This window comes from Sander lucioperca, chromosome 5 (genome assembly GCF_008315115.2).
Source record: "Sander lucioperca isolate FBNREF2018 chromosome 5, SLUC_FBN_1.2, whole genome shotgun sequence".
Lineage (NCBI taxonomy): Eukaryota > Metazoa > Chordata > Actinopteri > Perciformes > Percidae > Sander > Sander lucioperca.
Genome location: NC_050177.1, coordinates 18,045,835 through 18,062,171, shown reverse-complemented (window position 1 = coordinate 18,062,171; position 16,337 = coordinate 18,045,835). Strand labels below are relative to the sequence as shown.

At 42.0% G+C, this 16,337-nt stretch overlaps 2 protein-coding genes across 2 annotated transcripts in view; one reads left to right on the top strand and one right to left on the bottom strand.

Moving 5' to 3' along the window:
* hs3st3l (heparan sulfate (glucosamine) 3-O-sulfotransferase 3-like) overlaps nt 1–2,240 on the top strand; it is a 36,147-nt gene extending 33,907 nt beyond the window's left edge. Inside the window, exons 2-3 of the mRNA XM_031324030.2 lie at nt 241–470; nt 1,707–2,240. Of these exons, the coding sequence (XP_031179890.1) occupies nt 241–470; nt 1,707–2,095 (619 nt within the window). The 3' untranslated portion in view covers nt 2,096–2,240. The remainder of the gene's footprint in view (nt 1–240; nt 471–1,706) is intronic.
* An 11,775-nt stretch (nt 2,241–14,015) lies between these two features.
* On the bottom strand, nt 14,016–14,964 carry LOC116067454 (integrin beta-4-like). The gene is made up of 4 exons (XM_031323885.2): nt 14,953–14,964; nt 14,573–14,771; nt 14,390–14,486; nt 14,016–14,260 (listed from the first exon to the last, which is right to left on the bottom strand). Exons 1-4 carry the CDS (start codon nt 14,962–14,964, stop codon nt 14,029–14,031), a joined length of 540 nt encoding a protein of 179 aa, XP_031179745.1. The 3' UTR covers nt 14,016–14,028.
* Between the last annotated feature and the right edge of the window lie 1,373 nt (nt 14,965–16,337).

The following is a 16,337-nucleotide window of genomic DNA, read 5'->3' as shown; positions in this document are numbered from 1 at the left end:
AATGATGTTGGAGTCTGACGTGGCCATGTGTATAATGAGTACAGCAGGAGGCTCAGTACACAGCCTTGGGGGGCTCCAGTGTTGAGGGTGTGGGGGGATAAGACATGGTGGCCCACTCGCACAACCTGGGGTCTGCCTGTCAGAAAGTCAAGGTGTCAAGTGCAGACCTAGGTCTATTTAATATGATATTGTATTTTGCCAGTACTTTGCCTTTACAACATATTTTTCCTGTACTTTTAGAAGTATGATGCCCAAAGCCCTGGACGGTCAGATTGTTATTGAGAAGACACCTCGTTACTTTGTTACCGTGGAAACACCAGCACGAGTCCATGCTATGTCACAGGATGTGAAGCTGATTGTGGTCGTCCGTGACCCTGTGACCAGGGCCATATCTGACTACACACAGATCATCTCCAAGACCCACGACATCCCTCCTTTTGAGAGCCTGGCCTTCAAGAACCGCACCACAGGTACAGATCCTAGTGTTATGAGCACAGGAAAAAAAGACAACCCTGTTTTCCTTGCTCTGATACCTGATTCCTGATCCTGGAGCTGTTTTATTTCTCACTAGAGGGAGGGAAGTCTATGGACTTTTTTTATATAAAAAGTCCATAGATTAAAAATACAGAATAAAAAGTCATGATATTTTTCTAATGATATGTAATTATCAACCTTGTTTGCAGTTCAAGGTGTCCTGGCAACAGTTTTAAAGGCATCTCTTTTATGGGGCGGCCTCTAGCTCCTCCAGTAGAGTGTGCGCCCCATGTAGGCTAAGCCCTACTAAGACCTACTGGCCTTTGCTGCATGTCATCCCCTCTCTTTCTCCCCCCCTTTCCTGTGACTATCACTATCTGATAAAATAAAATAAAGACGTCTCTGTTACAATGGAGAAAATCCTTTTTGAGCTGCAGGGGATTTTCTGTTGCAATACAGTGGCCACTAGAAAGAAATTGGCTGCAAGGCTGAGCACACTTTCTGGGGGCCTGGCACAGATGCAGAGATTATGGAAATTGTAGTTAATCAAAATAAGAAAAAGAATAATAGGAGTGACAAAATCCCTTAATATTAAATTAAGCATTGTGTTAGTTCATGCAAGACACGGAAGTCAAAGGCCCACTTATTGAATTATCATTCCAGCCAGTCTCAACCAATTACAGCCATTTTCACATCAGGCAGTCCATTTAAATGTCTCCCTATTCCTCTCTGCTTCCTGCTACTCCATTGCTGCCTCACACCGCTGCTGCTGGCAAAGCTTGCCTCCACCACCTCAGCCTCCACCTTCCCGGTTTTGGGTGTCATCATAACTATGTCTGAAATTGTTTTGATGTCTTGGATTGGGCCTACTCTTGTGTACAGGGGGGTCTCAGCAGCGTGCTCCTTGTGTTATTTTAGCATGCAGCTTGGCTGATCCAGGGAGCATCATCAGAACAGAGCCTTCATCGCCAAGTATAACTGTATTTACATTTGTTGCAATAAATGGTTAAATCCATGACGAGAGTGTTCCTGACTGAACTTATTTATTGTTGCACAATATTTATGACAGTAACAAAGCTTAGAATGTCCCATTGACATGGTTCTCATATTTCAGGAATAGTCTCTCTCATAACCTTTAAATGTAATAGTTGAATGAGAATTTGAGACGATGGTGACTGTAGCAATGATGATTTTGAATAAAGAGACTTGATATATCTCTGTCTTGTCTCTAGGTCAGATCGACTCACTGTGGAGTCCGCTCTGGATAGGCCTGTACGCCCAGCACCTGGAACGCTGGCTGGCCTGGTTCCCCAGGACTCAAATCCATCTGGTCAGTGGTGAGAGGCTCATCTCCGACCCTGCCGGAGAACTGGGCAAAGTCCAGGACTTCCTGGGTCTTCAGAGGATTGTCACAGACAAGCACTTCTACTTTAACAAAACAAAAGGCTTCCCCTGTCTGAAGAAGCCGGAGGGCAGCAGTAAACCTCACTGCCTGGGGAAGACAAAAGGGAGGACACATGCCTCCATCGACCCAGAGGTGATGCAGAGACTGAGGGATTTCTACAAGGTGCATAACCAGCGCTTCTATCAGATGGCAGGCCAGGACTTTGGATGGCAGTGACCCTTTGATTGTGTGGAACCAGAGGCTTTTGTTGGCATTACGCTGCTTTGGGTAGAAGCATGAGCAATTCTTCTATCTGACTGAAACAGAAAAAGACTTGAAACAAGCTAGTGCAAACCGCTGATTAGCTTATAAGGCTAGCCTTCGGGGCAGAGGGTAAAGTAAAAAGAAATCGCTATTTCTGTACCACTAACAAGGCTCAAAATAGCACCACACTTCCACGGTAGCATAATGAGGGTCCCTACATGTAAACCGAAGCATTGAGAACTTTGTAAGTGTACAGACAGTTTATTAAAAGATAGATTATAAGGACAGTAGCGTTTATGGCGCCATCTTGGGAAAACAGTCATGACGAGTCGAACGACGAACGCTGTGTTTGAGCTATGTTACTGGTTGCACAGCGTTCGTCGTTCGACTGGTCATGACTGTTTTCCCAAGATGGCGCCTGCTCGACTCGGTACACATATGTTATTAACCCCTAGGTTCATTTTGCGCTGGAATTGTCCTTTAATAATGAAAACTCAGTGTCAGTACATTTACCCCTATCAATCAATCAATCAATCATCTTGTTCAAGTGTTTGAAAGACAACAGCATTATTTTATCTATCATAGATGTTTAGTAAGGAATGTACTATATACATCTTCCTCATTTGGTAGACTACTTATTCCTATGCGAGGTGGTTAAATAAAACATTTGGGAGGTCATGAGACAGTGCTTGCTATAGGTTACAGCTGTAAAAAGTTTAATGGTGTACCCAGTGTAGCTTTTAGCATATCTGGTTTGCAGTTTAATCCTGATGTTGGTCCTAGTTGGTATGCTGTTGTGGCACAATAAACCTGAAACCGGTGCATTTTCATATTCCAGAATTTCCACAACTTTATTTTTTCTACCTTCTTGTTCTTCAGTCTAACTGGTTAAGAATTTAAGGGCAATCAATGCATACATAGAGTATTGTCCTCCAAGCATTGTTCCCTAAAAGGGGGGATGAATCTTTTATGTGGCGAGCAGCAAAGGGGTGAGAGAGAGATTCTTTACATGAGCTGAGATTTGACTGAGTGGTTTTGTATTCTTAAATAATGGATGTGGATAAATGGATATAGGAGAACTGTTCCGGATCATTTGCTTCCTTGCCTATTGGCACATTTATGTGCTAGGCTTATGTTAGCATCTGACTGCAGAACTACCTGACCTGTACCTTGAGTGAATTAAAGGGACCACTGGGGGACAACCAAAACGAGACCAGGTCCTATCAACGATAATTTCTTGTGATGATAGGCTTTCAGGCTTTACTGTTTCTGTGAGAAGGCCTGCTTACAGGGTTGTCTGTTATCAGTTTGCATGTATTTGCACTAGTTTGAAAGCATAAAAAATAAAACTATTTTTAATCCAATGATTTCCAATTGATTTTCTTTAAAGATATTTTTTTAGGCATTTTATGCTTTAATTTAGACAGAAACAGAGAGGAAAGAGAAGGGAAGACATTCAGCAAAGGGTTCAGGGCCAGACTCAAACCCTGGCCACTGCGGTTTAGGACTGAGCCTTAATGGTACGGACTCTACCTGGTTGGCTACCGGGGTGCCCCAGCCATTGATTTTTGTGTTAATCTTTCTCACATTTCTTCTTTTTCCTTATTGTTTGTCATCAAATGTTGTGTTATAAGGTCTCATTGAGCCTTAATGAGAGTGGCTAGGATTAATGTTGAATGTGAGCGCTGACAACATTAATGTAAAACTGTTCACGTCAGAGATGTAGGGCTTACAAACTGCCTTGTTGATAAGATGCAAAAAGGTAGTCCATGTAATGAATTTTAAAGGCATAGTATGCAGAAATTGTCGCATACTGTTGGCTTCTCCTCCCTCCGGCTCGACGACACCAGAAGCACACGTCCTTGATTGCGGTTGCCAGAACACAGCACAGTGTACCACCTGCAGCATCACATACAGCAGCGAAAGTGAAAGCCAATCCCGGTGCCATTTTCGTAGCTTCCTCTTGGATGCGTGATAGCGCTTGCGTGAGGGCTACACACCCAATGTTTAAAGGCACACTCTTCTAGTCTAGGTCATAAGGTATGATTAAGAGGGATTATTTTTGTATGTGTCTATAGGAAAATCCTGCATAGTATACCTTTAATAAATCTCTGAGTTATACTGTTGGTTTGAATGAGTGATCTCATTGTAAAGGGGTAAATTACAATTTAAAATTTAGAACACAAACAACAAAAATTGAAAGCTACTGGGTTTAAAGAGAAGACATTCTGGTAATGTCAGAGTGGGACAACAATGCCATCTTGTGGACAAAGGAAGCATTTTAAGAGTGGTGGGGAAAAAGTCCAACAGAAAACATGGTAAAACAAGTCTCTTTTTTATTATGATGTTCCCTCCTTGTTTACTTTTAAATATCTGTTCATATAAATTTAGTCATATTAATATATATTAGGTTGCAAATAATCCACAAAAATGTAACTGCAGAACACACTATACAAAAAGGTGCCTCTGTAAATAAGTCTGATATACACAAAAAGACAGAACAATCCATTTATCAGCATGTATTGCAATCCAGGATAATGAAATTTAAACTGAACCAGAATAAATCTTAAATTGTCTACAATACATTTATCTTTGAATTGAATAAATAAATACAATATATAATACATAATATACATTTTACTGTAAAAAAAACAACAATCCTGGTCTGTTTTTCACATACAATTTGTGTAAATATGTAAGAAAAGTACCCCATCAAGTAAATATTACACAGAGAACTTCAAAACTTCTTGCTGATGAGTTTTGGCAGTTTGCACGGACAGCTACACGTTTCCTCCAAAGCAGTTATTAGACGGAAAAAACAGCATCACACTCGTTAAAATGTGGTGAGCACAGAGCATGCTGTTCGATCAGAGGCATGCTGCTTTAAGTAAAGGCACTCAGCATGGTCTATAGGCATCCTTCACCCACACTCACCTACACTCATTCTTTAAGATTCATGCAACAGTCCTCAGGTCCACCTTCTCTAACTTCCCTCCTTCCATGGCAAGACAAATACTCTGTAAATACTGTAACTGCTTATAGGGATTAAAGGCAGGGTTGCTAATGATGAAAGGCTAGCATTTCTATTTGAAAGTAGCCTCTCCTCAGGGCTCCATCGAAACCCTCCCTCTGCCTCCTGCCCTAAACACAGACGTGCATGAGCACCGCAGTGTCGCCGCTTCAAAGCAGAGCGGAGAAAGAACGGCAATATCACAGTTTTCTCCTCCATTCTACAGTAGACTTGCAGTAACTCTGGCAACAACAATGGCCTTTGAGCTCAGGCTTGTAGACGGGAGGGATACGCATGGAGGCATTTCATTGGTTCTTTCCAAGAGGACCGTATGGCAGTGATTGGTGGGCGTTTTTACAGGATTACAGCAGCTACAGATAACAGATCTTTTTCACTCCTTTTTCAGAGCCCATAAGTTATTTATTGCTATCGGGGTGTAAAGACCATTTCAAACAATGTATAAAAAAAGTGTATTTTGGAAATAGTTACCAACCCTGCCTTTAACACCTGATGAGGTGTGTTTTAAGCTACCTAATGCTATTTCAATCAGGAGAGACTTCGTTGCAAATATGCAAAAGGGTTATTTCTCACATATGTACAAGGTTCAACTGTATTGAGTCTTTGGCGATTAGACTCCATCGCTGTGTAAATAATATTTTTTTAAGGGAGTAGAGATGTGCTGTGATTGGCTCTTGGAATTCATGGCCAATTCTGTTTGGTTTAACTGAAAAGTGAATGCCCTGAATCAGCTGATCAGTTTAGGAAAGAGAGGTATATGAAACTTAGAAGTCTTCCTGAAAGAATTTACGCTGAGCTTCATTTGGTTCACATATTGGGTGGGAGGCAGTGTATTATCACTCCAACATACAGTATGTGTACCATGTTACAATCAATATGTGGAGCTCCCTATTACTGGGCTGTCCAGCCACGTGTATATAGCTTAGTGAGCTCAGTGCTTGGACGGAGGTATACTGCAAGTTTACACCTACTAACACAATTGTAGAGTCGATGTGATGGTTAAAAGATATGGTGTGTAGTTCAGCACTGGTCCTTAAAATGTCCTACATGTAACATTTAAGCATCACTACATCATCACAACATTAATTCTGAGACATTTGTATAGTCTGTAAACAACTGGGAACACTGCTGAACAGACTGCAAAAATTTGTCCTGCAATTTACACTTAATGTGATTGGCTTTGGTTGGGAATTTGCTTTGCAACAGCTGGAACAGAAGAGTTTATGGTAACTGTAAATGATGGAGCAAGTTAAAGGAACGTTAAAGGAAAGTTAAAGGAAAGTTAAGCCAGCGCCGTAATCAGGACTTTACAAACATGGAGGTTAAGATTTTTTTCTTTTTCCCTGGTTTGGTTTCAATAATGCCTAAGCAGTGGGCTTATGGTTATACAATTTGATCATAATAAAAAGGTCTAATTTTATGTAAATATAACAAAAAAGGTATGCTAGTAGGGCCCTTAAACTCTTCATTCTCAACCCTCTGGCAGATAATAATAATTATATAGCGCTTTTCATGAAACCCAAGGACACTTTACAGAAATTAATGTGACTAAGTTTAGCTAAGGGAGGACCCTGGTGGCAGAGGTTTTAACATACTACACGTTATAATGCTTGCCTAGCTGCTAGCGTGGCACGCCCTCATACTCTGACTAGCTAACAGTGCTTATCTAGCTAATGCGCATGTGCGACTCCCAACAAAGATGGAATAGAAGTGTGATGCCTCACTTGGTAGCTAAAACGGAGAGCTCAACGCACAGGGTGAAAAGAGGTGCTGCAGCAATGTGCAGTACAACAAAAATATGGTGTTTTTGAAAATATACTATGTAAACCTATTCTTTCTTTCTTTTTTTGGATGCATTTCTGCCTTTATTGGATAGGAAAGCTGAGATATAAAAGGGAAGAGAGAGGGGGGAAGACATGCAGGAAAACCGTCACAGGTCAGATTCAACCCCTGGACCTTCTGCGTCGAGGAATAAACCTCTGCATATGTGTGCCCGCTCTAGCAACTGAGCTAATCGGCCACATATAAACCTATTCTGATATAACCTCTAAATTCAATTATGAACCAAAAAATGAGCATAATATGAGCACTTTAAAAAGAAAGTGGGACAGGGCCGTAAAGTGTGTGTGTTGAGCCCCCCTCTATTTTCTGCACCCATGTTCTAACACTAATTCTATGCCCTTGAAGTTATGCAGAGACGTAAAAGTACAGAATGTATATAGAGTGCTCACATTTTGATAGATAGTAACATACACATACACATACATACAGTACACCTTTAATCACCAATTCAACAGCCGCAAACCATCGTACCATTGCAGAGGAAGCCTCCATATCTTTGACACTGCGTCTTGTCCCACTGACAGTATGGTCCTTCAAACTGTTCCGGGTTGTAGCACACAGAGGTTCCACACTCCAAGGCAGTCCCCACAGCCTGAACAAGGCTGCGTCGTGCCCGGTTCTATACACTGGCTGGTATCTTTAACTGAAGTACTTACTGGGCAGTCACAGAATGTACTTACCGTGAAGGAGACACATGGGCATCACAGAGAGAAAAACAAAGACCTTATTGAACCTAGAGGTCTCCAACAGTCCATCACTTGGCAGAGGTGCCATAACTCATATATTTATAAGAATTAATATTAAAGTCTCACCAGCCACGATAGCACTGACACTTCCCACATACCAGGTCTCCATTGCCGTAGCACCTGGATGCTCTAGGGATGACAGACTGGCAAAAATGTAAAAGAGACACTGGGATGAATCTACCATAAAGAAATGTGAGTAAGTGACTTTATCTCGACTTTGTGTGCGCTTTAGTCTTAATCAGTTTGTCTACCTTTTCACAATCGCAGGTTGGACACAGAACCGAGGCTTTAACATTGACGGCAGCGTTAAAGGTTGTAGATGTGACTCTCATTGTCCCCTGCTTTTCATCCATCTGACTGTCTCATTGATCATTCACAGGGCTTTGAGCCGCATCTGGAACTTGCCCTGGATAACACTTAGGCATAAGCACAAGCACAAAACACACACACACACACACACACACACACACACACACACACACACATACACACACAAATTCAGAGCTTGTGTGTACACAGTAAGCATTTAGCTGTCTTAGCACTAATAGGAAACCAACAAGTTAGGACAATATTTGACTTCTTGACTAAAACTAAAGAGCCTGTAGAAGCTGTCATAAAAAGTCAATGTTGATGATTTAGTCAATCATTAGTTGCATTGGCCAACAATTTGTGGAAACTAATTATTCATTTGATGGCAGTACTGTGTAGACAAGAATTAAAGTTTGGTAATTCAAATTTCTACTTTTCTCTAAATCCAACACACATTCCACATCTGCTTACAATAGTAAGCAAATGTGGAATGTGTGTTGGATTCCAACATGTAATTGAGGCACTTCCTTCTTGTTTTTAGTAGATTTCCACTTGACATGTTAAGAGAGATAGCCTCTAATTTTGGTTAATAACTCAGAGAAACTTTTCTTTTTTAAGATCATTTTTTGGGCATTTTAGGCCTTTATTATATAGGACAGCTGAATATGTAAAAGGTGAGAAACAGGGGGAATGACATGCAGCAAAGGGCCATGTTTTTAACTTAGTTAATTATTTATTTATTATCTTCCCTTTTCCCTTTTGAATGCATAATGGCCAGAAATACAGAGTGAATTGTCAAGAGTTGCAATTCAAATTCTGAAATTCCCAGTGTTTCCAATAAAAAATACATTTAAGAAAATGGCAAGAATTAATAAATTGGGTGGCAGCACAAAGAAATCAACCTAAGTGAGGACTATCAGCTTCAAAAACCCATACTGTCTTCTAAATACATGTGTGTTTGTATGTTAAATCCGTTGTTTCCATCTTGTTTTTGTTTTTGTCAGTGGAAGGCTGACTCGGTGGAGAAAACCAGAAAATGGATGCTGTGGGCACGCCAGCCAATCTTATTCTAGAAAAAAAAAAAAGAATTTCCCTTTATTACCGGAACCGCAGGGGTTCTAACAGAAGCCCTGAGTCTCTGAGCTCCCTTCAGAAATTGTGCAATGAGGAGACTACAGTTCTCATGAAAGACTGCATTTCCTCACGGGCTGCTTTGATGACAGCCACCATACCTTTAAGGGTTGAGAAAGCCTTACCCTTGTCCAATTGATCCTGCAGGACTGACATGTAAGTGGGTCTGCATGGTTTACCCCACACCACAATTTAAACCCCTCCAACGGTACGAGTATGCAATCCTCATCAATTGTGGGATGTCCGAGAACCAGACCATGTGAGGCCAGTTCGGGGCTATCAGAACTAAACGCACTTCCTCTATCCGAATACTCTGCAGCAGGGGAGGAAGAAGACCAAAGGGGGGAAATGCATACAGAAGGCCGTGGGGCCACTGATGGGCCATGGCATCTGTACCAAGGAGAGGATTGTCCCTCCCAAGGGAGAAGAAACAGGAGCAGTGGACAAGCACTCTGCAGCCTGATTGTCTAGTCAAGGCACCTGTACTGCTTTGAGGGATAGAAGGCATAGGGATGCCCACGCCCATAGCTCGTGGGCAACTCTGCAAAGGTGAAGGGAGCCGTGCTCCGGCCCCACCTGTTGATGTAAGCTGCTGCGACCATGCTGTCTGTCCTTAGCAGCACATGGCGACCTTGCAGGTGAGGCAGGCCTATGTAGAGTGAGTTGGGCTGCCCTCAGCTCCAGCACATTGATATGCTGGGAAGTCACCTGCTGCTCCAGCGACCACCAATTTCTGTGCCCTCATGCACTGCCCCAGCCTACTAGGGACGTAGGCCCCAGCCTACTAGTCTGACAACACCAGTTGGCGAACCGGACCCAGCCTGCTCCCCCTGACGAGGTTGCTTGGACGTCCCCACCAGCGGAGGGCCAGTCGCAACCTGCAGGTGACCTGCACCCTGGCCTGCAGCTGTTTAGTGTGAGTCCAGTTCCAGGCTGAGGAGGCACCTCTGGACTGGGTGCATAAAAATATGGGCCAATAGAAGAATTTGGACCATTGCTGCCATCAGCCCCAAGAGTTGCAGGCACAGTCTCCAGGTGACCCTTGCCCCCAGGCAAAAATGTGCCAGGCAGGCCCTGAAAGCCTCCTGCCTCTCCTGGGTTAAAGACACAGTGGTGGTCCTGAAGTCTATAACCATGCCCAGAAATTCCATGACTTGACATGGCACCAACATGCTTTTCTCCCGGTTGAGGTGAGGAAGACATAGGCTCTGAACATGCTCTAGGAGCCAGCCACATCGCTGACCCTGTTCCTCTGTCCAGACACAGGATTCTGAATTATCTGGACGATTGGCTAGTGCCAATCGTCCAGATAATTCAGAATCCTGAGTCATTCTTGCCGCAGAGGCCCAAGGACTGCGTCCATGCACCTGGTTCTGGCAAAAAGAAGCCGATAACCCTGGGTCATGGTGGAGATCACCCAGGGGTCCGTGTCTAGAGCTACCCAGACCAAGCGCCGGACTGAGGCAAATCTGATGCCATGCTCTGCCACCATGCTGACCGTTTTTTTTCTGGGACTGCCCCATCTAGCGTCCTACAAATATGACCTAAGATCTGCAGGGAGTTGCTGAGGGTATTCAGCCTGAACAGTTGTTGACCTACGCCCACCCCGGTGGTGGCCAAAGGAACCGGACGCCTCCTGGGCCAGCCTGGACAGCCAGGACGTTTCAATATTGTCTGATTTATTGTTGTTTTGGACCCCAGGAAGACCATGCAGGCGTCAGCTAATGGAGATCCTTTTAATAAACTATAAACTATATATGTTTGTGTCCACCTGATGAATGTAAATCCAATATTCAATCTCCTTTTAGTTCTGTTTTGGTGTCCCCTAACTGAGGGAAATACTTGGTCTTCTAGTAGCTAGATGCTCCACTATGTTCACCAGGTACTCGTTAACTTTGTCTGGCATTTGGTGCTGGATAGTGTTAATTTTGTCACCTATTTTTAATTTAGTCTTAGTCTTGTGCTAAATGTCCTTGTTAGTTTTAGTCATATTTAGTCATTCACATATCTTTTTTTGTTAGTCTTTTAGTCGACTAAAGTCTCGTCATTTTAGTCTAGTTTTAGTCAAAAGATAACTCAAGGTATCTTAGTCAAGTTTTAGTCGACTAAAAGTCTCGTCATTTTAGTCTAGTTTTAGTCGTGATAGTCAATAAATCAATTAATCGCACGATAAAAAAAATGAGGTCGATAATTTTTCCGGCCGCGATAATTGCTTATGCATGCATGTTTGTTTTCCTCGTCTCTCTCTCTCTCTCTCTCCCTCTCTCTCTCTCTCTCTCTCTCTCTCTCTCTCTCTACCAAAGAGACTGGATGACCACTCTCGGTTCCTTAGCGTAACGAGGAGTGAACCCTCTTGTCAGTCGCATGGTCTTTGTGTTTTGGGAGGCGGGACTCCTGGTGGAGAAAGAGAGACAGAGAAAACGCTAGTTGAGAGGAGCAGGTTTTCCCGCAGCACTTTGCAGTTAAGGCGCCGTCAAAAAAAAAATAGTATATGAGCAATATCCGCCGTGTTTACTCGTCGTCCTGTTTTCTCCCTTTCATTCCAAACCACACAGTTGACAACCTGCAGGTGGAGGCGGTAGAGACAGGCTCGGACATACACGCCGCTGCGGACTTGTCAGTCTCGCAAGCAGTTTCAGAAAAATGGCTGCATGTGTCCAACAATGGACAGAACATTAACGGTACAAACCTACAGCTGTCCACTGTCAGTGTGTTAGAGGCTCCCGGACGGTGAACTGAGACTCGGTTAATGATCGTTTATTTAATTTCACTGTGCTTTCTTTTGGAAGGCTGGCTGCCAAAAATCGCCACTTACTAGCTAATTAATTAGCCAACGATAGCTATCAGTAAACAGAAGTGATGTGGTTGCATGCGTGTGTGCGTGTGTGTGTGTGTGTGTGTGTGTGTGTGTGTGTGTGTGTGTGTGTGAAGTAGCTGCACCTTCACCAAAATGAAGACTGAAAAACTGAACTATTTTGGTACAAACATTTACTCGCCATGTGGCAGATAGCCACATAGATATAGATAGATATAATTTATTAATGATATATTATTATTTCAATTTAATATTTAGTGTTTAATAAATAATTGTTAAATGTAGTAGAGTCTGTAGTCGCAACACTTGACGATTGCTGCAAACAATTGACAGCCAGTACAAATTACCTGGGAGAACATATGCGTGTCACAAATGGCAATTCCACAACTGTACAACAGCATGAAATACGACATACTAAAGGAGATCAAAGACATATTGTGGATATTTAAAATGTCTTCCAGTTCCAGTGTTAAATATTCTTTAGAAATAAAAGTTTATTGATCTTTGAAAAGGTTTACCTGCATTATTATGCCATTATCATTATATTAGATGAAAATGGTCTCAGAACGACAATATTAGCGTTCTGCAAGCTGTTTAAGAGCGGCTTCACCAGCAGGCTAAGCCTGTCTCCGTCCCTTGCCAGGGGCCGGGGCACATCGCTACGTGCAGTAGCGGCTTCTGCAGCAGGCTGAACCGGGCTTCCTCCCTCCCTCCCTCCCTTCCTTCCCTTGCCCGGGGCCGGGGCACATCGCTACGCGCTGTAGCAGCTTCTCCAGCAGGCTGAACCAGGCTTCCTCTCTCCCTCCCTCCCTCCCCTGCCCGGGCCACATCGCTACCTGGATGTGTGACGGCTAGACAAAAAAAGGTAGATAAAGTTGTGGGGAAAAAAATACTGGGAACCAAGCAATTGGTCTGTTTGGAACAGGCACGCGCTCCAAACAGGCACTGCACTAGTTCTATCTCATGATGAAAAAGTAGAGACGATTGTAGACGGAAATGAAGAGAGATTTTATCTTAGTTTTTATTTTTTTTCAAAACATTTTAGTCTCGTCTACAATAATGCATGTTAATTTAGTCTTAGTCAGCGTTTTTGGACATTGGTGCAGTCTCGTCATCATCTTGTCTTAGTCATGGAAAAAAAGGTTGTTGACGAACATATTTAGTCTTGTCTCGTCTGATGAAATTAACACTAGTGCTGGACATTGTGCAGTGGGTTTTTAGAGTTTTTTTAATGAAAAGAGCTATCTGCTGAAAAAGACACTATGATAGAGGTGAGACTGAACCAAAACAGTAAAGTTTCAGGCCAGAAAACTAAAACAATGAGTGAAAAAACTTTACTTTTGATCGATACCACTGAAATATTTATCTGTGACCTGCCCAAACATAGTCTAACAGTAGCACAAGTAGAGGTAAGTTAGTTTACATTACCTAACATTAGCCACCATAAGATACCCAGTCTGGCTCATCGAATGTACATTGCTGGGATAAAGCAAGATTGCTGCATCCGGGGATTTAGACAGTTGTTGGTTTAAAGAAATACACAACCCCAGCATTTTTTCCCTATCCTAGAATGATAAGCCAGTGTAGCCAGACCATACTTTTGCTGCCCATATTGGCCAGGACTCCCTGGCAGAAGAGATAGTGTATGTCAATTGGACCATTCTGGTTAAATAAAGGATAAGAATTAAAAAATATATATATATAAAATACACAAGCACCGACACAGCGCTGTGGAGATAGGTCTGATATCTTATAGTTCCGTATTGCCAGACCTATCTCCAGAGCGCTGTGTGAGCGCTTGAGTATTTTATACAAGAAGGGCTGTAGCAGCAAAACAATTGAATGTATTGAATTGAGCAAAGGTGCATTGTATTGCTTACAAATTCAACATTACGAATTCAACATTTTCATATATAATAATATAATCCTTTTAAAAGTTACATGGTCTGACCTCAACAGAGAATTGAAAGGCAAGTTTTAACCTTTGTTTTTTTAAGAGAGGTATGGCTGATATTTTTGGGCCTGGGATTTAAACTCACAAGTGTCTGGTCACAAGTCTATTTTTGCCACCCAAATGTACGCAGAGCTTACTAACCCCACAAACTGCAGCCTGCAATATGGCATCAAAACCTCCTTGAGGAGCATCCAGGTTGCCAGATATTCTCTCCTTCTGGAGGTCCCTGTTTAAGGCATCCAAGTCGTTGGTCAGTTTGATGACGTTTTTGAAAGAGAACAGAGGGTTGCTGTTGGGCCACGGCTGCTCAAGTCTGAGAAGGTGGAAGGAGGATGGCAAAATAGAAGAGAGAAATCGGAAATGGCATTTGCATTTGGATTAAACTACTGTATTTATGTGCTTAAGTTTCTTCAATGTGTTCATGTCACATTTTCTCACTTACTTGGTGGGTCTCATGTCCGTCTGGGGCTCAATCACTTTGTCCACAAACTTTCCAAACCCAATGGTGTAGTCATCTGACAGCTGCTTAACCAATGAAGCTACAGGATATACATTCACCATCAGTATCATCGCAACAACTCACTCGACAGTCATCAAAACACGTTACCAACACAAATATGCTCACCCAGCTCTTTGCCCATGCTCTTCAAGTTGTGTAAATCATCAGCCATGGAATTGGAGAAGTCCATAAGAATATAGAGGTCAAGAGGGCCTTTGGTTGGAGCAAACACTTGCACATCCACCAGCTTCTCCTCTCCTGGCAGAAAGCTCACCTGCTGTGGAGACACTTGAGACTGCTGAAGAGTAATGTCAATTGCTTCCTCCTGAGCAGCGAGAGAAGCAATGGAAAGGAAGCACAAGGGGAACAACAGAGGAAAATGAGTTCACACTTGCTCTAAAACATACATACATACATACATACATACATACATACATACATACATACATTTAAGAATACATAATCGTGGAATGATTGTAAGAGTAATGAGAGTGATGAAGACTTACCTTTTCTATCATCATACTGTGATTACAGCTGCAGCACTGCAGCCATAGTCAATTATATTCTTGTACAGGTCACAGCGAGGGCCATTAAAGGTCTGGGCAAACAGGACAATTGATTAGTGAGTATTGCTTTCTAAACATTAACTTGCTGAGTCTTCATATATCAATATTTTTTGTTTTATGCAAATTATGAATTGATCCTGAAGATTAATTCTTGTGCACCTTGGAAATGCTAGCAAAAAGACCAGGAGATGTGACCAAAAATGTGCTTTCGACCGAAAGCTTGAGTTTGATTTTTTTTGTTAAACTACTATTATTATGTGCCTGTAGTTTCATACCTAGGTTATGTTATGAAAACTGAGCCATCTCCATGACAAGTGAGCAAATTCCACCCACTGTGTCAAGCCCGAGTCCAAAGGCAGTTGAAACCAAGTCAAGACCGAGTCCAGAGTAAATCGAGTCCTTTTCAAAACCATAATAGGCAATAGTATCTTTCCAATGCTAATATAGTGATTAAGGAGTTAGGCTGAACAGAAATAATCTATCTATATACAAGATGGATATATCTTCTAACAACAAACTAATCAATGCAAAGAATTTAGGTTTGAGGACCATTACAGGTTTCTACAGATAGGCCTACGTTAAGTGCAATCCCGTAAAGGCACAGTATATGTAACTATTCCACATTAAAATGTCTAAAAATGACTAGACCTATGTTATATACTTTGTCAAGTTAAGTACTTAAATTATCCCAACAATGTTTAAACTAGGCCTGCACTATATGAGGGAAATCTGCTATGTGCAATAACATTGTTCAGTATTGCGATGACATCATGACCTGCGATAAATCAACAAATATTGAAATGTACATATTAGCATTACATATACATACATATACATTTCCTATGTCAGCCTAGTTGTCTTTAAATTCACATTCACCAATGTTTACAACAGTAAAGTCACTATATAAACTCATTAATATCTCCCTGGAAATTATCTAAAATGTCACTTAAATAAATAATACTACTGACATCAAAATACTGAGTGAAGTTTAGAAAGAATGAAGAACACAGACATCAGTCAGTATCAGTCATTCATCCTGTCCTCTGTCCTCCCCCCTTTGCTGAGGTCCGATGACATCATTGGCGTTCATAATAGTTAGCCATGTGAAGGAGGGACTGGGGAGTCTCAGTCAAATGTTAAGATACATGGCAAACTAAGAGAAACAGTTAGACTTCATACAGACAGCTTTTGTCACATTTTGCTATTAGCCGAGCTAGCGTGCAGTGGATGAGATTGCGACAGAGCAGATTTAAATATCGCATTCTGCATGTTAATATTTGTTATACAGGTGTATTTATAAAGTATTGGCTTTGCCAAGGTTTTAT